The sequence below is a fragment of the Rhinolophus sinicus genome, chromosome 15, assembly GCF_057876585.1.
Source record: "Rhinolophus sinicus isolate RSI-liver-muscle chromosome 15, RSI-T2T, whole genome shotgun sequence".
Taxonomy (NCBI): domain Eukaryota; kingdom Metazoa; phylum Chordata; class Mammalia; order Chiroptera; family Rhinolophidae; genus Rhinolophus; species Rhinolophus sinicus.
In genome coordinates this window covers 73,366,004-73,387,814 of record NC_142515.1, presented here as the reverse complement: position 1 = coordinate 73,387,814, position 21,811 = coordinate 73,366,004, and the positions used below count along the sequence as shown (strand labels likewise).

Sequence of the window (21,811 nt, the reverse complement as noted above, 5' to 3'; positions counted from 1 at the left end):
TCGTTTTACCAAGTGATACGTATTCAAGTGATCCCAACTATATGAAAAGACTCTACTCTTCGTAAAACACGAAGCAAAACAAAACAAAACACACACACACACACACACACACACACAAAAGAGACAAAGAATACACTGAAGTGTTAACACTAGTTGTTTATGGATAGCAGGATGACACACAATATTAATTTGCTTTCCTGTGTTTCTCTGGCATTTCCAAGTTCCTGCCTTTATTTTTCATGCACCTATTGTGTGACCGGCTGGAAAGAGTTGAACCAGGATCCCTAGGGCTGTGTCCTGGACCTGGCCCCAAGCCCTGCCCTGTATACCTGTTGAGTCTTGGATGAAAAGAGCATCCCGCCCCATTCAGCCACAACTTCCCAGGGCCTCAGTTTGACCCCTCTGTACAGTGGGGTCTCCTCCACTGGGCAGGCAGACCACCAGGGCTGGGGGCTAAGGGCTGGGGTCCAGGGTCTCAGGTGTGGGGTTTGGACTCTGGGGTCCAAGGCCCAGGACTCAAGGTCTGGGGTGGGATCTGAATTTGGGATTTGGGAATCTGGGTCAGAGATTGGGCTGTGGGGTCCAGGGAACTGGGTTCAGTGTTTGGGGTTGGGGTCTAATGTGTGAAGTCTGGAGTCTGGTGTCTGGAGTTTGGAATCTGGAGCCGGGGCTCTGAGGCCTGAGGTCTGGAATGTAGGATCTGATGTCTGGGTTATGGAGGCTGGGGTGCAGACTGAGACCTGAGGTTTGGGGCCCCTGGGTCTGAGGATCTAGGATCTGGGTCTGGTGATCCGGGATCTAAGGTCCAGTGTCTGGAGCCTAGGTCTGAAGTACCAGGTCTGGGATCTGGGATCTGATGTCTGGGGCCTGCGTTTGAGGATTTAGGATCTGGGGCCAAGGTCTGAGGTCCCGGACCTGGGGTCCAGGATTCGGGATCCGAGGTTTGGAGTCTCTAAAGTCCGTGGTCTGAAGTAGGAGATCTAGCATGTTGGGTCCCAGGTCTGAAGTCTGAGGTCTGTGATCTGGGGCCCGGGGTCTATGGTCTGCCCCGCGCCCTTTCCCTCCTTCCTTTTTGCATCCTCCCTCCCTCTCTCCTCTCCTGCCCCGCAGCCCCTAGTTCCGTCCTCCCCGTTTCCCTCCCCTGTCCCCGCTCCTCGTCCTCCGGGATCCCCTCCCGTTTCTCCGCATGCCCGTCCTCTCACCCCTCCCTCCTCCCTCGTCCCTCCCCTTCCCTCCCTGTCAGCCCCGCCCGCTCCGACAGCCCCGCCCGCCCCGCGGCGCCGCACCGACAAGATGGCGGCGGGTGGGAGCGGCGGCCGCGCATCGTGCCCGCCGGCGGTCGGTGCGGGCGCGGGGGGCGGCCCGGGTCCCAGTGCCAACGCCGCCCCCGCCCCCAGCAATGCGGCTGCGGCCGCCGGCCCGGTCCCCGCCACCCCCGGGACGTCCTCTCCGGGCTCAGGGCCCGGCGCACAGGCCGCACCGGGAGGGGAGCGGGCGGCCGAGGAGCCGGGGGCGGCGGCGCTGCTGCGCGAGCCCGTGTACAACTGGCAGGCCACCAAGCCCACGGTGCAGGAGCGCTTCGCCTTCCTCTTCAACAACGAGGTGCTGTGCGACGTGCACTTCCTGGTGGGCAAGGGGCTCGGCGCGCAGCGCATCCCGGCGCACAGGTGGGCCGCGCCCGCTCCCGGGCCCCCGGGCTCCGGGACCCCATCCCCCGGACCCGCCATCCCTAGACCCTCTTCCCTGGGACCCCGCCATCCTGGTACCCGCCATCCCCGTTATCTGCAGCCCTCGGACCCTCCAGTACCCCAGGGCGCCCCCTTCCCCAGGCCCCATTATCCCCGTGCCCTGTGGTTCTGCTGGAGCTCCATCCGTCCCGCAGCCCCCAGATACTAGACATTCCCCAGCCCCTGGACCCCCGCCCGTCCACCGCCATCGGACACTCTCCACCCTGCCACTCTTGCCAGAATCTCCAGGCCCTGCGAACCCCACCAGTTTTCTCCACCCTGGGCCTTGCCATGCTGCCCCAGTGACCTCCTCCACTAAGTAACCCATGCTGTCCAGGCGTGCATGACCCCCACATCCCCACCAGACTCCTGCCTCACAAACCCAGGACTCCCCAGACTCCCAAACCACATAGCCCCCAGCCCCCTGACTCCCCAGCCCCCTGAACCCGCAGCCCACTGACCCTCCTCCAGCCTTCTCACCCTCCTGCCCCTCCCCCAGTCCTTGACACTCCCCAGTCCCTTCACCCCCTAACCCTCAGGCGTCCCCTCCGGGAAAGGGGGCACTGTTGCTCCAGGCCCCATCCCTCTGCCAGTTTCTAGGGTGCAGCCCCAGACTCCTGGGCTGGGTGAGCTGTTGTCAGACACCGGCCTGCCCACTCCCTGACCCTGCTCCCGGTTGCATCCCAGGGACGTTGGTGGGGAAGGCTCGCTGGGGGCTCCACCCTGGAAGGGGGGGGGTCTTGGCTCTGCTTGGAGTGTCCCCCAACCTGCTGTGAGGGTCGTCCCACCTCTCTGGCATGTGGCCTTTAACCTGTGTGGTTGACAGTCTTTGTGTCTTTTTCTTGGTTATTTATGTACAATTGAGTCTGGCTTCCTGTCCTCAGAAGGTTCCAGGCTTGTGGTTGGGTTCCCAGGACCTCCCCTGACTCGTCCCTCCCTGGTGTGTGTGCAGCCCTGTCCCGTCACCCATGGGGGCCACCTTCCTAAGCTTGGAGTAGGGGCTGGTCTGTTTGCCACCTAGTAGTCCCTCCTGAGCCACCGGCCTCCCTCACCTCTCCCATTCTTAAACGGTGCTCAGTCCAGTCTGGGCTCTCCTGCCCACCCGACCCCTGACTGGAACCCTCACTGGGCAGGTGGATATGGCTGGAAACCCCACCCAGTGAGGGAACGTCAGGTTTTCTACTTGAGGGGAGCAAGGGAGTTGGTGGGGGCCTCCCTGGATGCCGGCTGACCTTGAGATACATACTCGATCATGCTTCAAGGTCCATTGGCTGGTGGCAAAGTGGGGATAAGAAAGGTAGATATGAACACCCCCGGAGAGAAGCAGAAGAGGGGCCTGGCTCTGGTGAGAGGTGGAGGTTACGTGAGGAAGGATGGGTGTGACATTTAGTGAGAATTTCTGAGTGCAGGAGGGAGACAGGGCCCGGGGTAATGGCAGGGCTGACCTGCTCCAGACGGACACCTCTGAGCAAGTGGCGCTGAGCAAAGCAGGGGAAGGGGAGGGGAGCACAGGAATGTGAGGCCTGGAGAGCAGAGGGGTGGGCAAGCGGGAGCCACAGCAAGGCCAGAGCAGAGGGGGCACAGTGACCTCTTCTGCTTTGAAGGCTGGAATGAGACACCATGGGAGATGATGGGCTTAGTGGGGGCAGCAGAACTGGGAAGCAGAGGGTTCAGCTTCTCTGGGGATGGTACTTCTCTGTGATGTGAGGAGGTAGCTTGGCAGGTGAGGGTAAATGGGACCAAGCGGAAGTTCCTGGACTCCTGGCTTGAGCATCCCAGGGGAGGACAGGCATGGAAGTACATGTTGTATGGGGAGGGGCTGAGACACCCCAGAGAGATGACTGGAAACAGTATGACCAGAGGGATGGGTGACGGGTCTGCAGCACGTGGGGGTCCGTACTGATGGGAGTGTGTGGTGTAGCCTGGGGGCAGCGTGTGGACAAAAGGGTGCTTAGGAATGGCAGCCAGGAGCCACCCCGAAATGGGGTATGGGGTGCAGGCTCTTCATGCCTGCACCCCAACGTTCACCATCAGACTGGCCCACCTCTGGACCTGTTACTTTCTTGTGCTTGTAACTTCATAAGTCCCATGTCTCCTGATGGCGCTCTGTCTGGTTCCCTTGGCACACCTCGCAGGTCCCTGCACCCATCAGTTGTCTCCCTGTGTGCTTAATGTCCAGAGGGTGTCTGGGGCCAGGCCAATGGCACTTTTCTTGTCCCATTCCCCTGGTGTTGATTCCCTACTCTGGATCCCCTAATAGAAGGTTCAAATTCTTTTTATTTTTAGCCTTTGGGTTATTATTTCATATGAATTGTGAAAAATTTACCTGCAATGGTAATTTATATTATATTATATTATATTATATTATATTATATTATATTATATTTATTATATTATGTTATATTGTATTGTATTGTATTGTATTAGACCCGACCTTATAGTAAAATAAGACCGGATCTTATATTAATTTTTGCTCCAAAAGATGCATTAGAGCTGATTGTCTGGTGAGGTCTTATTTTCGGGGAAACATGGTATGTGTGACACCCCTGGCTGGACCTTGTTCCCACCCCCTTCTGGGGGGCTGGATTTGAGGACTCCATGTAAAGAGTAGGATGGAAAGTAGCCCCCTTCTCAGCCAGGTGGTCAAGGTCAATCTCAGGGTGATGTGTGTATGTCGGGGACCTCTGACGGGAAGGTATCTCACCTGGTGTCCTCTTCCCCAAAATCTATAACCCTGGTGTGTAGTGGGTTGAATGGTGTCCCCCCAAAGATACTAGACTGGTGCACAAGTAATTGCAGTTTTTGCAGTTATTTTTAACCTTTTAAACCGCAATTACTTGTGCACCAACCTATATGTTTCCATCCTAATCCCCAGAACCTGTGATTGGCACTTTATTTGGGAAAAGGGACTTTGCAGCTGTGATTAAGTTAAGGGTCTCAAGATGAGATCATTCTGGATTATCCAGGTAGGCCCTAAACCCAATGACAACTGTCCTCATGAGAGACACACAGAGGAGAGACAGAGAAGATGGCCATGTGATGACGGAGGCAGAGATGGGGTGATGTGGTCCCCAGCTCAGGGATGCTGGAGCCCCCAGCAGCTGGAAGACACGGGAAAGACCCTCAAGTGAGAGCGTGGCCCTGCAACACCTTGCGTTTGGTTGTCTGGCCTCCTGCATGTAAGAAGATAGATTTCCGTTGTTTCAAGTCACCTGGTTTGCCAACACTTTGGATAGCAGCCCCAGGAGACCAGTTTGTCCTGTTAATCACGAGAAAATCCCCAACAAACACGGACCGGAGACCTGCTGGACCCTGGCCAGTGCTCTTAAGACTGCCCAGGACAGGACAATCAGAGAAAGGTGGAGAAGCTGTCGCAGCCCAAGATGCCTAAGGGACGATGAGATGCCACGTGGGGTCCTGGATGGGGCCCTGGGGCAGAAAGGACATTTGGGCCAGAATGGTTACATGAGAACAACGCCTGAGGTTGATTGAAAAGCAGAGTGAGATTGAGGCTTGTGCTGATTTCAAGGTGTGGTCTGGAGCCACAGCTCCCAGGGCCAGGCTTGGGGTGCTCACTGCTGGGGCTCAGAGTGACCCGTGAACTTGGTGCAGGGTGAAGTGGGGCATGGGACCCCAGAACACAGGTTGGCACTTTTGACAGTGAAAGGGGCTGTCCCTGGCTAAGCTCCCATCCCAGTTCCTGCTCTGCTTAGCTTTGCAGTCCCCACTTTTCTTTTTTCTTCACACCTTTTCCTTCTAACTTCTAACGCTCGATGTTGATATTATGTTGTCATTGGCTTTGCCTGTCTCATTCTGTCCTGCACACCAAATGCCCAGGAGAATGCCCGGTATACAGCGGGTGTTCAGTAAATACACGTCGGCCAGCATGCTGGGATCTAACGTGTGTCTTCTTTCTCAGGTTCGCTCTGAGCAAACAGCGAATGTCTTTGTGGCATTTTCATGGGTGTACAAATCGGGTGGCCCCATACAATTAACATCTCAGATGACTGTCTTCACTGTCTCATGGAAAATGTCGCCAGGCTGAGAGTCTAGAATGTGGAGTAGTCTGTGTTTGGGGTCTCTTCTGTGGCATTGACCTGTTTGTGTGTTTTTAGGCCGGTGACATCTTTTTATTATGACGGTGGCTCTGTGGTGTGTTTTGAGAATTGCTGAGGAAGTTGCTCCCAATTTTATTCTGCTTCAAGACTTTTTCAGCTGGTCTAACACATTGAGTCTTCCAGAATCACCCATCCGTCTGCGCCTCCACCCAACAGCCATTGAAACATGGTGCGAACAGAAAAACATCTCTTTCCCTGTGGAATTTACATTCTAGCACAGCAGCACCAAGCATATGTAAAGAGCCACATAATAAATATTTTCTTTGTTCCAAATGCTTAATTCTGTCTTGCAGTGCAAAAAACAGTGACATAAATGAACAAGTATGGCTGTGTTCTAATAAAACTTTATTTACAAAAGCAAGTGGTGGACTCGATTGGGTCCCAGGGCTGAGTTTGCTACTCTGCTCCCTCTAGTGGTTCCTTATGATCTTTAGCATCAATTTGTTCCGCGTTAACGGAATTTAGTGGGGAATTGGTCTTCCCAAAGGTGCCTGGTTGAGGAGAAATGGCAATTTAGAATATATCTGGGAACATGAGATCTCTATCCACTTATGTATTCAGGGCATTTTTCAGCATCCTTACAAAAGCTTTGTAGTTTTCTTCATTGTGTAGCTCTTGCACGTTTATTGCTGAGTTTTTGCTCAGGTTTTTTTTGTTTTTCTCTGCTGCATTTTTCTAGCTGGGAAGCTATAGATTTGGGGGCATATTTATTTTTATGTTATTTGAACGATTTCTTTCTGAACAGTTAGTATTCATAATTGTTCATCTCATCTGTTTGGCCCCATGCAGTAGACTTTTCTGTGAAGATGGGAATGTTCTAGATCTATGCTGTCCACTACTAGTCACATGTGGCTACAGAGCACTTAATAAGTAGCCGTCACAACCGAGGACTTGAACCTTTTATTTACTTGAATTTTAATTTAGACTTAAATAGCCGTGTGTGGCCAGTAGCAACCATCTTGGACAGTGCAAGCTTGGAATTTTTTTTTTTTTTTAAGGAGGGCACAGCTCACAGTGGCCCATGTGGGGATTGAACCGGCAACCTTGGTGTTGAGAGCTTGTGCTCTAACCAACTGAGCCATCCAGCCACCGCTTCGGCAGCTCAGCAGCAGTTCGTTTTCTTCAATCTAGTTGTGGAGGGCGCAGCTCCCTGGCCCATGTGGGAATCGAACCAGCAACCCTGTTGTTCAGAGCTTGCGCTCTAACCATCCGGTCGACCCAACAGCATAAGTCTTACATGTGACATGGTGAGAAACTGTCCCCCAGACTCCTGTGGAGCCTCAGCCCTCGTAGATGAGTTGAACTGCTCCCCTTTCTCTTATTTCCCAGAGGAATGTGGATGCAGTGGTGTTATTTCTACCGAAAAGTAGGTCAGAACCCCCTGTGGGGCCACCCGGGGCTGGGCTTCTCTTTGGCGGAAGATTTTAACGTTTGAGTTCATTTTCTTGCCTTGTTATGTATTTGTTTAGATTTTCTGTTTCTTCATCAGTTGCTTTGGGCAGCTTGTGTCGTTCTAAGAATAGTCTGTTTCATCTAATTGTCTTAATTTGTCGGCATGAAGTTGTCTTATGACTTTTTATCTTCTTTAGAGTCTGCAGTGAAGTTCCCTCTTTACTGATTTTGCTAACTGCTGTCTTTTCTCTCTTTTCTTGGTTGGTCTGGCTGAAGTTTTAGCCACTGATTTTTTTCCCCCCCAAAGAGTAGCTATTTTGGTTTCATTGGTTTTCTGTTTCCCCATTCCTAATTTCCTTAATTCCTGCTCCTACTTTTATTATTTCCGTCTTTCTTTGGGTTTGATTTCCCATTCATTTTCTAGACTCTCGAGGTAGAAGCTAACCTTGTTGACTTTGGGTCTTTATTTAATAAGTACGAGGTATTTACCCCTGAGCACTGTTGGCTGCCTCCCTCACATTTGGATGTGTCTTATCTTCATTTTCTAATGTCCCTGTGTTCCTTCTGTGACCCTTGGGTTACTTGGAAGTGTGTCATTCCATTTCCAAATGTTTGCTGATTTCTTTTCACATTTTGATCATTGGTATCATGCTGCTGTGCACACGCGTGTTCACGTTTTGTGTGGACGTGTGTTTCTGTGGGGCAGACACCTAGGCGTGCAATTGCTGGGTCAGATGGCCGCTCATGGCTGACTGTCTGCGGTACCACCAGCCTTCCGTGGTGGCTCCCACAGCCACAAACGAGGGTTCTGGTTTCTCCATGTCCTCATCAGCTCTTGTTATTGTCCTTATTTTTAATTCTAGCTATCCTAGTGGGTGAGGTGGTGCCTCGCTGTGGTTTTGATTTGCATTTATTGTTATGTTTTTGGAGAAGGAGGGTAGAAGACACATGACGGGGAGGCCCTCAGTGTGGGGCTGGGGCCTGTGGTTGGCCGGAGGCAGGAACAAGCAAGGAGCCGAGGGAGCAGACTTTCTGGCCAGAACATGAAGGCCCTGAGGGGCCAGGTGGGCAGGGCCTGCATGGAAGAGCTTCGGGGACAGGACATAACCGCCTTGAAGCCCGCGGTCTTTCCAGGACCTGGGATCTGTCCTCACATCTGCCGCCAAGGGCGTGTGAGGCCCCTGACAGTCCAGTGTAGGGCGTCTCTGCACAAACACAGGCCAGGCCCAGATGAGTGGGCAAACCACAGGGATTGGTGCTCTCAGCCCTGGGGCCAGGAGCCCATGCCCAAGGGGTCACAGGGCCGCGCTCCCTCCCAAGGACCCCAGGGGAGGGGCCTTCCTGCCCATTCCCGCCTCTAGGGACTCCAGCAAGCCTGGGCTTGTGGCCTCACCATCCCAGTCTCTGTGTCCATCGTCACGTGGCCTCTCCCTGTGTGTCTGTGCCCACATTCCCCTCATAAGGTCGCTAGTCATTGGATCAGGGCCACCCCACTCCAGTGTGACCGCATCCTAACTACGCCTACAAAGACCCGATTTCCAGATGAGGCTCCCTTCTGACTTTCCGTACGTGTACATTTTAGGGCACACTTCATCCCACTACACTTGGTTTCCCATGTGGCCCTGAGAGTGGGGCCAAGTCCTAGGCCAGGCTGTGGACCAGAAAAAGGCCTGGAAGGGCCAGGGGACAAGTGTCTCATGATGGGGGAGGACGTGGGGACTGGGGAGAGACAGGGCTTCTCCCTGGGGAAAGTGAGGGGAGGCCCAGCCTGGGGTTTGCTGGGAGCTGTGGGAAGGGCGCCCGAGGCACTGGGCAGAGGCCGGGAGGTGCGGGGTGGGGCTGGCTCTGTGCCACCTGCCGGTGTCTGCTGACTCTGGAGGTTCCCAAGTAGGTGGCTGCTCAGAGCTGCGTTTGTCACAGTGGTGATCCCAGGAGGGGTTTGGTACAGGGGCCTCGCAGACCCGGGGACGGATGCTGTACAGCAGACGGCTGCGGAGCTGTGGCCCCTGAGTCCTCTGCCTCCCTGGGGGCCTGGAGGGCCGCATGGACCGCAGAGTTGGTGGCCCCATCCTGAGTGCAGACGCCATGGAGTCCCCCTACAATCCTACCGGCCCCCATGGGCAGGGCCAACAGGAGGGTTCACAGCTGGCTGGAGGGAAGGCTGGGGGCTCCTCACCCACTGGGCCTTCCTGCCCCTCAAGTTGAAGAAAACATGGGCAGGTGGCCCCGAGTGGGTGAGTCATTCCTGGCAGAACCCACAGGTCTCCTCACGGCCACTGCCTCCTAATGTTCCCCTGTGCTCATGCCGTTCCCTTACCTTCAACACCCTTCCCCGCAGACTCGGCCTGCCTCAGACTTCCCTGTCAGACCTCCCCTGCCCCTTGCTCCCCTCACAGCCCTGCATTCTCCTTCCTACCCCACTGTCAGGCTGTCTGTGCTCTTGACCTCTGTCTGCTCCCCTCCAAGAAGGTGGGGGCCCCAGTGCCCCAAGCCTGAGCACAGGGCAGGTGTTGTAGAGCCAGCATGTGAGTGAATGAGTGAGTGAGTGAGTGAGTGAGTGGGTGGATGGATGGATGAACGGAGATGCTCTGGGCACGGTGTGGGAGGGGGGCAGCTGGCAGAGAAGCTGCTGCTGCAGTGCCTCCCAGGCTTTCCGGTGGGGGAATTTCCATTGGGGACACTCACTTTACACATATTCCTCCCCCTCCCCACAGCCCCATGCTCGGGTGAGGGGACAGGCAGGGCCACGCAGAAGGTAACCAGGTTTTCTCTTCTGCCAGGTTTGTGTTGGCTGTGGGCAGCGCTGTCTTCGACGCCATGTTCAATGGGGGCATGGCCACCACGTCCACCGAGATCGAGCTGCCCGATGTGGAGCCAGCCGCCTTCCTGGCACTGCTCAAGTAAGACCTTCTGGGGCCTCACCACCGAGGGGCGGGATGGACGCCGGATGGTTACACATCGGAAAACAGATGGGACTTGGAGAAAATAGTGACCCTGGTGACATTGCCTCCAGAGCCCTGGCTCCCTGGAAGTTTCTAGAACTTGCTTCCACAGTGTGTGGGGGGGTGTCTCTGGGAGCCCCCACCCAATTTTAATTTTTGTGGTTTTAATAGAGATGTACTTCATATACCATGCAATTTAGTCAGTTAAAGTGTACAATTTAATAGTTATTAGTATATTCATAGATATGTTCAACCACTGCCTCTATCTAATTCCAGAAGCTTCCATCACCCCAGAAAGGAGACTCCGTCCCCATCAGCAGTCACTCCCATCCCCCTCCCCAGCTTCGGACTACCACTAACCCCTTTGTGTGTCTGTGGATGTGCCTGTTTTGGATATTTCACGTAAATGGAATCACACGCCATGTGGACTTTTATGTCCGGCTTGTCTCACTAAGCGTCATTTTCAAGGTCATTCACGTTGTATGTCGTGTGTATGTGAACCCTTCATTTTGATCCTTTGTAGTCGATAGAGTTAAAGAAGTAGCATAAAGGAAGGATTTTATATGCCGCCTTTATTTTTTCCCTTTAAGTTTCAGAATTTTTTCTCAAGTACAATGAACGCCTGGGGATGGGGGTTGTCACACAGTTGTAGGAAATGGAGCCAACTTGGATGAGAGGGGAGGAGAGGCAAAGCTTGGGTGGCGACCGCAGGCAGTGGCTTCAGGTACAGGCCGAGGTCCTGGCTGCCCAGCGGGGTGAGCTCTCGAGAATGTCCGTACCATCTCCTTGCCCAGCTGGCTCCCAGGAACGCTGGGTGTAAATTGTCATAGGTAACTTTAAAGATTATCCCAAACAGTGAAAACATCTTTCTTTAAAAACTTTTATTTATTTAAGTGTGTTTTTCCAGGACCCATCAGCTCCAAGTCAAGGAGTTGTTTCAGTCTAGTTGTGGAGGGCGCAGCTCACAGTGGCCCATGTGGGGATCGAACCGGCAACCTTGCTGTTAAGAGCACCGTGCTCTAACCAACTGAGCTAACCGGCCACCCCGAAAACATCTTTTTCAATGCAGTTTATTTTTTTCCTCCCGGTGATCAAAATGGCACAGGCTCTCACACACACAAAGTTGATACGGAGAAGCATAAAGAACAAAGTGGGCTAACCCTGTGCCCCCCTCTCAGACAGCCAGGACACCACCTTGCTGGCCCCTCCTGGCTCATGTTCCGTGTGTGTAATGTGTCACAGCCGCCCTTCCACCCCCCTGTGTCCTTACCCCCTTTTCTCTCTGGTGTCCACAGTGCGTTGTTGGGTATAATTTTGTTCTAGTTGGTTCCGTCTGTGGATGCCCCGTAACCCTTGACTCTCTGTTGAGTCCTGTGGCTGTCCCCAGTGTCCTCCAGGTCACAACAGCACTCTGAGGAACAAGCTCCTTTATCCGTCTCTATGCACCTTCTCAAATGGTTCCCTCTGCCCAGGCCCAGATGGTGGGTGGATGCTTCTCTGCTGGGCAGCTGGTGGGCTCTGTCTCCACTATGGCCATTGTGACTACAGAAGCAGTCAGGATAGTTCGTAAACTATGGGTGGAGCTGTGTGCCAATAAAACTTTATTTACAAAAACAGGTGACGAAGACCAGCCAGGTGGCTCAGGCGGTTAGAGCTCCGTGCTCCTAACTCCGAAGGTTGCTGGTTCGATTCCCACATGGGCCAGTGGGCTCTCAACCACAAGGTTGCCGGTTCAACTCCTCGAGTCCCACAAGGGATGGTGGGCTCCGCCCCCTGCAACTAAGATTGAACACGGCACCTTGAGCTGAGCTGCCTCCCGGATGGCTCAGTTGGTTGGAGCGAGGGGAGCATGGGCTGTCAACCACAAGGTTGCCAGTTCGATTCCGCCAGTCCCGCAAGGGATGGTGGGCAGCGCCCCCTGCAACTAAAATTGAACATGGCACCTTGAGCTGAGCTGCTGCTGAGCTCCCTGGTGGCTCAGTTGGTTGGATGCGTCCTCTCAACCACAAGGTTGCCGGTTCGACTCCCGCAAGGGATGGTGGGCTGTGCCCCCTGCAACTAGAAAATGGCAACTGGACCTGGAGCTGAGCTGCACCCTCCACAACTAAGACTGAAAGAACAACAACTTGACTTGGAAAAAAAGGCCTGGAAGTACACACTGTTCCCCAATAAAGTCCTGTTGCCATTCCCCAATAAAAAATCTTTAAAAAAAAAAACAGGTGACGAAATCACAAGTAGATGTCACTTCACACTAGAATGGCAATTATAATTTTTTTTTTAAAAAGAAAAATGACAAGAGTTGGCAAAGACATAGAGAAATTGGGACCTTTGTGCATGGCTGGGGGGATGTGAAATGGGGTGGCCGCTGTGGGAAATGGGATGGCGGTTCCTGAAGTATTTAAACACAGTCACCATATGACCCAGCAGTCCTTCTGCTGTGTGTACACACGAAGCACTGAGAGCAGGGACTCGAACAGATACCTGCAAACCCGTGTCCACAGCGGCACGACTCACAGCGGCCAAAAGGCAGACAGAGACAGATGCATGATCAACAAGGGTGGGCCGGCCACACACTGGAATATTACTCGACCTTGGAAATAAAGGACATTCTGATACGCTACAGCGTGGACGGACCCAGAGGACATGATGCTCAGTGACATCAGCCAGACACAGGAGGATAAATTCTGTGTGATTCCCCTTATGTGAGGTCCCCAGAGGAGTCAGATTCATAGAGACAGGAAGTAGGTGGTGGTGAGGGGCTGGGGGAGCGGAGGGGAGTGAGTGTTTAATGGGGACAGGGTGTCAGTTTGGGGAGATGGAAAGTTCTGGAGATGGATGGTGGGGATGGCTGCATGACAGTGTGAATGTGCTTAATGCCACTGAGCTGTGCACTTAAAACTGGCTAAGATGGTAAAGTTCATGTTATGTGTATTTTACCATAATTTAAAAAAATAAAATGATATCAATTTAAAAAATCAAAAACAGGTGGCAAGCTGCAGTTTGCCAAACCTTGCCTTAGGTTAGACTTTGTCTCTGCCTTTTGATAAATACGCTGATGTGCCCTCCTGAGAAGGTTGACACTGTCACCCTTCATGTGTGACACCGGTCCCTTTGCATGTAATCGGGCCTGTCCCCATTACAGGGTCCCCCCTTGCGCTGCTGACATTAGGATGGGTCACGGTGGGGTGTCCAGCAGGGTTCAAGTGTCTCTCTGGCCTTAGGGACTCCAGCTACTGGGCTGTATTTGGGCTCCTGGCGCACGCTGGGGCCTGGACTCAGGACTGGATGCCCCCTTCCTGGCCTGTTCGGTTCTGCACCCCCATCCGCCATGCAAAAGGTCTCTGATATCTCCATGGCCTCACCATTTTTTTTTATGACCCCCAACTTCTGACCCACATTTAGAATCCAGCGATGGCAGTGGTCAGTGTCCATGAGTGTTCCGTGATTCAGGCTGGCACTTCCAGTCCCGTGATTTGCCCAAATCTCATTGAGCTTTGCCGTCAGGCCTGCTGTGCAGGTCCAGAGGTGTAGAAATGTCCCGTCTCCCCAGCAAACCCATGATGGCCTTCAGCCTTCGTGCCTGGGAAAGGAGAAGGCCTATGCAGTAGATGTGTTTCCCGTGTTGGAAAGTGGGTGGTTTAGCCTCATGGGTTTTCACTGGTAATGGCCTTTGCTGGGTCCTGTCTGCAGGTCAGAGGACAACAGGCATTGGTTTTGGAAGGTTCCTCAGGCTGGCCCATGGGGTGGGGGCTGGTGTGAGTTCCTACTGGGGGTCTGATGGTCCCAGTAGAGCCGCAGCAGGCTGGGTGGCCCTTGCCTCATGGCCGCTGGCCTCCCCACCGCCCCCTCCAGGTTCCTCTACTCGGATGAGGTTCAGATCGGGCCCGAGACGGTCATGACCACGCTGTACACCGCCAAGAAGTACGCGGTGCCCGCGCTCGAGGCCCACTGTGTGGAGTTCCTGAAGAAGAACCTGCGTGCGGACAATGCGTTCATGCTGCTGACACAGGTGTGGGGACGGCAAGGATGTGGGGGACTGGGTGCGGGAGTGGCACATGGTGGGGGTGGGGGACACCGGGTGGAGGCTCCAGTGGGCAGGGCAGGTAAAGGCAGGGCTGGGCAGACAAGTGAAGACGCAGGTGTGCAGGCGCTAGTGAGCGAGGGAGGCGGGAGCAGGTGCATGGGGGGAATTTCTTGAGTTTTTGACTCCCCTTAAACTTTGTGCCGGGGAGAGTGCTCCCCATCCCTGTGCCCGCCCCGCCATGGTAGCCCCCCTGAGTTTTCTGGGTGAGTTTCTAGGCCTCCTTGGCACCTAGTCGCTGGCTCAGGTGTGGGGAGAAAGGTTTGTCTTTGTTTCTTTGAGAGGGTCCCTTTCAGGCTCTATGTGGTCAGCCGGGTTGTGGTGGGGCTGGTGGGGCTGTGATGACTGGGAGGCTGGGAAGATACCTGGGCACAAATAGGCATGGGGGGGGGGCGCCCTCTCCTGGATGGGTCACAGCTACCCCCAGACGGGTTGGATTTGCAAACCCTTTGCTGGGATGGCACCTGGGCCTCAGGCCCTGACCCGCCAGTTACTGAATTGCTCTGAAGGGCCAGAGCTGCCCCCAGCCATCTGCTGAGAGCTGTGGTCATGTGGGGTGTCCTAGCCAGGCCCTGGGCACAGTGGAGGCCAAGGGGTTATGGGTCTCGCCTACCTCCAGCTACTGGGCAGAATGAATGAGAATCTTCTCCCCTCCCTGGCTCCCGCTTCGTGTGTGGGTTCCCAATGTAGCAATCTCAGGACACAGGTTTCCGTGTCCCACTGGTCATTTATGGTCCTCTCCCCAGGGGCTCCTGCCTGAGCCGAGGGTGTGGTGCTCCTCCCTGGGGGTTGGCCCTGTCTGCTGTCCCCGCCTCCAGCCCTGACCCGTGAGGTGGCCCGGCTTTAGAGGTGCCTGCTGGAGCCTGTCCTTCATTCACCAGACCCCAGCCCTGTCTCTGAACTTGGGGAAAATCTCACTGGCCCCTGGGGCTGACACTTTGCAGGCTCTGAGACTTGAAATTTGTGACAAGTTTTGAACCAGGGGATGCGTGTTGGGTCCTGTCTCGGGGCTTGATGATGACGCACTGTCCCTTGCAGGCCCGGCTTTTTGATGAACCACAGCTTGCCAGCCTGTGCCTGGAGAACATTGACAAAAACACGGCCGACGCCATCACCGCAGAGGGCTTCACAGATATCGACCTGGGTAAGGCTGGTGGGGTGCCTGGGGGGGGGGGTCACCTCGTGTCGTGGGACCCCGCCATCCTCAAGCAGGGTGGGCACCCTCCTCCTGCACAGGCAGTGATCTGTGTTTTCGGCCTTGCTGGCCACAGGGCTTCTGCCAGGTACACCCCACTGTGCAGCCGTTGGTGACAGGACGGTGGACGGGTGTGGCCACGAGCTGGTGAACCTCATTCGCCAGCACAGGCAGAGACCGTGCATGGGGTGCCGACAGCCCCTGGCTGAGACCACAGTGTCCACGTTGACGCAGCTTCCCTGTCCTCTGCAGACACACTGGTGGCCGTCCTAGAGCGGGACACGCTGGGCATCCGCGAGGTGCGCCTGTTCAATGCCGTTGTCCGCTGGTCCGAGGCTGAGTGTCAGCGGCAGCAGCTGCAGGTGACGCCCGAGAACAAGCGGAAGGTCCTGGGCAAGGCGCTGGCCCTCATCCGCTTCCCGCTGATGACCATCGAGGAGTTTGCTGCAGGTAACGGTCGGGGGGGCCGCAGGGCCTCTCTGGAGGAGTGTGATGCCCGGGGACCCTGTGTGTGACTCAGTCACGTGTCCCACTGGGTCTGGCGCTGGCCATGTGTTGGCCTGAGAGCCCCTGCCAGGAACACAAGTATGCTCCTCTCTACTGATGACACTCGCCATATTGACAGGAAGCTCGGACTGTGCACAAAGGTATAAAGATGGAACTACCCACAGATGTCATCTGTGCGTCCCGCATCTCGTTTCCTCCGTGTGTCCCATGTCCACATGCATGTGTATGATTGTACTCGCCACTGAGGGTCCCTGTCCTGGGCTCACATCCTGGGGGTTGGCTCCGGCTTCAGTGCCCTTGACGAGCCTGTGAAGGGGTGTGAAGGGGCTGGCATTGTGGGGACCCTGCTGCAGGGCCTGGGGTCCAGGCTGTGCCTCCTGCCCCATGTGGACGCCCAAGTCCTGGGGCCATTTGGGCAGCAGTGGCCGACTTGGAACCCTTTCCCCTGGGGCTGCGCTGCCTCCTCGGCCCGGGAGTCAGATAGGCCCGGAAGGTTCTGGGTAGGGCTCTGGGCACACCCGCTGTCCTGTCTGTCCTGGGTTCATGCTGTCCTGCTCTTGCCTGGGCTCAGGGTCACCATATTTAACAACAATAGCAAACAAATAATTGAGCATAAATGTCTCCCGCGCACCAGCTGGGACAGACTTACCCTGCAGATGTCCTGTTGATCTGCAAGTCAGATTGGACCAGCTCTCCTGCGTTTCTCTGACAGCCCAGTGTTACATCAGTGCTGAGGGGACGCCTCAGAGAATGTCTGCGTCCTAGGAGTCATGGGGCTGCCTCACTCTGTGTGGGGACTTCCTGGGCACTGTGGGGTTTGAGCGGCATCAATGCCCCCCCATGCCAGGAACATGCCAGTTGTGACAACCAGAGATGTCCCCAGACATGGCCCAGGGTCCCCTGGGGGGCCAGGATCCCCTGGGGGAGACCCCTCGGTACAGCATTGGACTGTCCTGTGCTAAGACATCTGCAGGAGCCTTGTTGGGCCCTCCCTCTCCAGCCTGGCTTTCACCCCCAGAATGGTTCTCCTCAAGGTTCCCCAGCCCACCTGGCTACCCAGCCCCCACAGAGCCTCAGGGCCCTGTGACACAGCTCATCCGGCCCACCTTCTGGAAGCACCAGTCCCTCACACTCCTCCCCCCAGCTGGAAAGCTCCCAGAAGGACAGTGTGTATGTCCTTCTGGGCCTGTCCCTGTGTGGTGGGTCCCGTGGGGCTTTGGTCCTTGGTCACTCTGCTTCGGGGGATTCCCTGACTTATGTTTCATTTCAAAGTACAGTAGAAGTTTGACACCACCACCACCCCGAAACCCCCACCCTGCTCTGTGCATCACTGTTGAGGTCTGATGTATTTTTTTTTCTCCATTTTCTATGCAGAGATTAAAAACGACAATGGTCAACATTCTGCATTCAATTTTGTATCTTCCTTATTCACTGAATCCTTACCCGCCTCTTGTCCCGTTGTGAGGGCCTTTGTTGATGTGTCGCGCTGGGGCGGCCATGAGTGACGCTGTGGCCCTCTGCGGAAATGGGTTTGCAGTTGGGGAATGAGTCGTTCTTGTGAAGTGTGAGGCCTGTGTCCTGTGTTCTGTCCCCTGGGGGTTTGTGTAAGCATCCTAGGCTCCCGCTTCTGCCCGTGGCCAGCAGCCCCCAGCCCCGCCGGTCCTCTCGTGTGGCCTTCATTATTGCTGTCACATCTCTTCATGTGGGTCCCCTTCACTGACTGTCTTGGCCTGTTCCCCCTTGCTAAGTCAGTGCTGCCTGGCCAAGAGCTCCCCGGCCACTTCTAGCTGGGAGTCATCCCATGGCTGCTGATGGCCACATGCTCTGTCAAGTAGGGGTAGACCTGAGGGGTGGTCCCCAGGGCAGCCCAGGAGACCTTGGGCACAATGGGGTATTTTACCCAATGAGTCAGTGAATCAGCGTCAGCCCCACGCCTGTGTGGGACTCCTCTCCGATGGTCGGGTAGAAGGGCTGCCTGGATCCCTCGCGTTCTGCAGAAAATCCGTTTTCATCTCAGAGATGCTGCAAACTCCAGATGCCCGTGCATTCTGGCGTCTTCTGTGCCGGGCGTTCATCCCTGCCTCCCCCCCCCTCAGCTCAGGCCAGACCCTGCCTGGGCCGACCCACCCATCCTATGCCCGCAGGGCCCGCGCAGTCGGGCATCCTCGTGGACCGGGAGGTGGTCAGCCTCTTCCTGCACTTCACCGTGAACCCAAAGCCTCGAGTGGACTTCATCGACCGGCCGCGCTGCTGCCTCCGCGGCAAGGAGTGCAGCATCAACCGCTTTCAGCAGGTGGAGAGTCGCTGGGGCTACAGCGGCACGAGTGACCGCATCAGGTGGGCACTGGGACAGGCCGGGCGCCAGAGAGGGTGGTGCTGGGGGAGGGGAGCGCTGGGTTATCGGGAGTGAGGCATAGGCCTGGAAGGGGGCTTCCTGCTGCCAGCCCCACCCTGGGGGTTCTCCAGACCCCAGCACAGGGAAGGGTAGAAGCCCGTGGGGCTTCCTCGCCCATGTTCTCTCGGCGGGTTGCGGTCTTCCGGAGTTCAGCACCTTGCTCCTGTCCATAAGGTTCTCGGTCAACAAACGCATCTTCGTGGTTGGCTTCGGGCTGTACGGCTCCATCCACGGGCCCACGGATTACCAAGTGAACATCCAGGTGCACTCCTACCCTCGTCCTGCCCCCGCCCCACCCTCAGACTCAGTCCGTTCCCACCCGAGCCCCTCCATCCTGTGTCCTGCCTCCCCATTCTGCCCCGCCCCCCTAGTTTCCCCCTCAGATTGCCCCCTCCTCTTCTAGGATCTGCTCCGTGTCACACCCCGTAGTGGAGAGAATGTTCTGGAGTCCATGGGGAGTATGCCTCTCACCCCATGGGCCTCCTTTGTGGGTCACAGGCTGGACGGTGCACTGCCAGCTCTGGGGTGGGGCTCAGCCGAGTCAGGCCTCTGTAGTGCCCCGCGGGTGGCGGCAGGGCGCCCGGAGGCCTCAGGTGAGCGAGCCTGGCTCCTGCCTCACAGATCATCCACACAGACAGCAACACAGTCCTAGGCCAGAACGACACGGGCTTCAGCTGCGACGGCTCCGCCAGCACCTTCCGGGTCATGTTCAAGGAGCCGGTGGAAGTGTTGCCTAACGTCAACTACACGGCCTGCGCCACACTCAAGGTGTGCCTGGTCCCAACCCCGACCCTGAAGTAAACTCTGATCCCTAAACCATACCCAGAACCCCAACTCTATTCGATGAATCCTACCCAGGACCCCGACCCTGACATCTGACCCCGACTGATTGCTGAACCTCAACTCTATTCAGTGAAACCTATGCAGGCCCCTGACTCTGATCCCTGAACCTAGGGTTTCCAGGTGGGAATTCCCGCCCATTCTCAGGAAATTTTTTTCGTTTTCCCATTCCCAAATCCCGAGAAAAGTTGGTCAGGAAATCGGGAAAATCGACTCCTTGAACCCAGTAATACCCACAATGGGAAATGTACTACACACAATGTATCTCTTAGACATTTTTCCTATTTATCGCTAGGGTTTCCGGGTGGGAATTCCCGCCCTTTCTCGGGAATTTTTTTTTGCTTTTCCATTCCTGAATCCCGAGAAAAGTTGGCTGGGAAATTGGGAGAATTGGCTCTGTGAACCCAGGTGGTTGGTAGTATCAGCCGTCACTTTGTGGAGACAATTCATCGTGGAGAACAGAAAACAGTTTATAGCTTGGGATTTGGGAACGGGAAAGCGAACGAAACTCCTGAGAACAGGCGGGAATTCCCACCTGAAAACCCTACCTGAACCCACCCAGGACCCGACCCTGACTCTGATCCCTGATCCCTCTCCAGGACCCAGACTTGAACCCCAACCCACATTCCCTCACTCACCGGCAATGGTGTGGGGCAGGGAGGGGATGGCCATCTGCTGTGGGTGTGGAGGGTCTGCCACCTGCGGTTCCCCACAGCAGACGCCTTTGGCTGGGGTTCTGCTGCCCTCCACCCAGTTGGGGTCCCGGTCCCGGGGTGTCCTGATCACATTGTGGCCCCAACCCCACAGGGCCCAGACTCCCACTACGGCACCAAAGGCCTGCGTAAGGTGACCCATGAGTCGCCCACGACGGGGGCCAAGACGTGCTTCACCTTCTGCTACGCAGCAGGGAACAACAATGGGACGTCTGTGGAGGACGGCCAGATCCCAGAAGTGATCTTCTACACTTAGGTGCGCCGGCCCCAGCGTGGCTGTGAGGACAGCGGCCCAGACACCTGAGACAAGTAGGCTGCCCCAGGTCTCACGCCAGCCCACCGGGCCCCAGGCAGTGTCCACTCCCACCACGTTTCCAGGCATCTGCACCAGGGCGAGCATGGGTGCCTGTTCAGAGGAGCTGGGAAGTGGCTGGGCAGGTGGGGCTGTGTGACAGTCCCTCAGGACTGGGGGCAGGGCTGGCCTGACCCTGCCTGAGCTGAGGCCTCAGCCAGGTCCCTGGGCCACCTGACCAGCTGCCTGATGGTGGGTCATGTGGGCCATTGTCTCGTTTGTGTAACTGCACATGGCAGTGCATCTCGGCTTTCCATTTCTCCGGCAGGAGCGGGTGTGGGAGACACCCCTAGTGTGTTGGTTGGGGTCTTGTGTTCCTTTCATTCTGGTCTGTTCACTGGGGACGCACAGGCCACCCTGACTCTGGCCACAGGATGCAGGCCTGAGCCCTGCGCAGTAGGACTGATGGAGGGCTTGCACCCCCTCGAGGTCCTGCAGGCTGGCTCCCGCCAGGCCCCACTCAGCCTCTCTGGACAGGACCCTCCTGGCCCACAGCTAAGGGCATAGGCCTCAGCCCGTCTGCCTGCGAGGGGTGACGCTGTGGGCCAGCCATGGTGGCCACATCCCCGCTGGCCCATGGGGTCTGGAGGGCACTACCCACCTGTACATACTGTACCCCACCCGTCCCAGAGGTGCTGGAGGGTGCAGCCCCTCCCCTGACCCCCTGGTCCTTCCCATGTGTTTCTGCCCCAGTGATTCCTTTTGGAACCTGTGTCGTCCCCGAAGCCATGTGTGGCCTCACACCACACCCCAAAATGTTTTTTTTTTTAATAAAGGAAAACATACCTAACCTGACTTGGGTGCTTCTTCCCGTCAGAGCCGGCAGGACCCTGGCAGCTCTGGGACCTGGGCCTGTCCTCTCCACAGCTGTTTCCAGCACTGTATGAGGGGAGACTGGCACCCCTGCCTCCATCTGGAATTGCTGTCTCCCAACCCAGGCTCCCACCTGGAGGCATCCACAGTGCACTGGGGACTCTAGGGAGGCTGGGGACCCGCCGTGCCCCTGCAGTGCAGCAGAGGGGGACCTGGGTGGGTGGGCAGCATGGCCACGGCCACCCGCAGAGGAGGCCACACTGTGGGGTTGTGCCCAGACAGGTTGTGCCCCTTGGAGCCTGCTAGCACTTTCTGGAGTGTCAGCACGGACCCCATGCAATGAGCTGTGTAGGGACCTTGTAGGCTCCGCCCTCTGGAGTTGGGGCTGCACCTGGTGTGTATAGGCACCCAGAAGAGCTCAGCTGGGTCCCCAGGCCGCACCTGTGCAGGGGTGGGTAACCTGACCTGGGCCCCTGCTGGTCACTGCTAGTTGTCATGACAATGTCCAGCATCCTGTTAAAAATTACAAAGCATGCTGAGAAATAGAACTACAAAGCAAGGGAAAAAACAGAAAACAGAAACACCCACACATAGGTCAGAAATTGGGAGTTTATATGTTCAAGGCAGTGGAGGAAATGAAGAACAGAATCGATGCATTAATGGAGAATTTCAAGAGTTGGAATGTATCTGTTTGACCTTCTACCACTGAAAAACACAGTATCTGTGATGAGGTGCT

General features: G+C 55.8%; 1 protein-coding gene across 1 annotated transcript; it reads left to right on the top strand.

The window, feature by feature from the left end:
- Positions 1-1,259: 1,259 nt before the first annotated feature.
- Positions 1,260-21,052, top strand: BTBD2 (BTB domain containing 2). The gene is made up of 9 exons (XM_019743981.3): positions 1,260-1,667; positions 10,018-10,137; positions 14,032-14,188; positions 15,299-15,404; positions 15,708-15,905; positions 18,107-18,299; positions 18,532-18,619; positions 18,979-19,125; positions 20,005-21,052. Exons 1-9 carry the CDS (start codon positions 1,294-1,296, stop codon positions 20,164-20,166), a joined length of 1,545 nt encoding a protein of 514 aa, XP_019599540.2. The 5' UTR covers positions 1,260-1,293; the 3' UTR covers positions 20,167-21,052.
- The last annotated feature ends 759 nt before the right edge of the window (positions 21,053-21,811 follow it).

What these genes read in the sequence shown, in the direction of transcription:
- BTBD2 (XM_019743981.3), top strand. Translation starts at nt 1,294, where the DNA reads ATGGCGGCGGGTGGGAGCGGCGGCCGCGCATCGTGCCCGCCGGCGGTC. An exon ending in GCCTTCCTGGCACTGCTCAA is followed by an intron (nt 10,138 to 14,031) that starts GTAAGACCTTCT and finishes CGCCCCCTCCAG; the next exon opens with GTTCCTCTACTCGGATGAGG. An exon ending in CGGCCTGCGCCACACTCAAG is followed by an intron (nt 19,126 to 20,004) that starts GTGTGCCTGGTC and finishes CCAACCCCACAG; the next exon opens with GGCCCAGACTCCCACTACGG.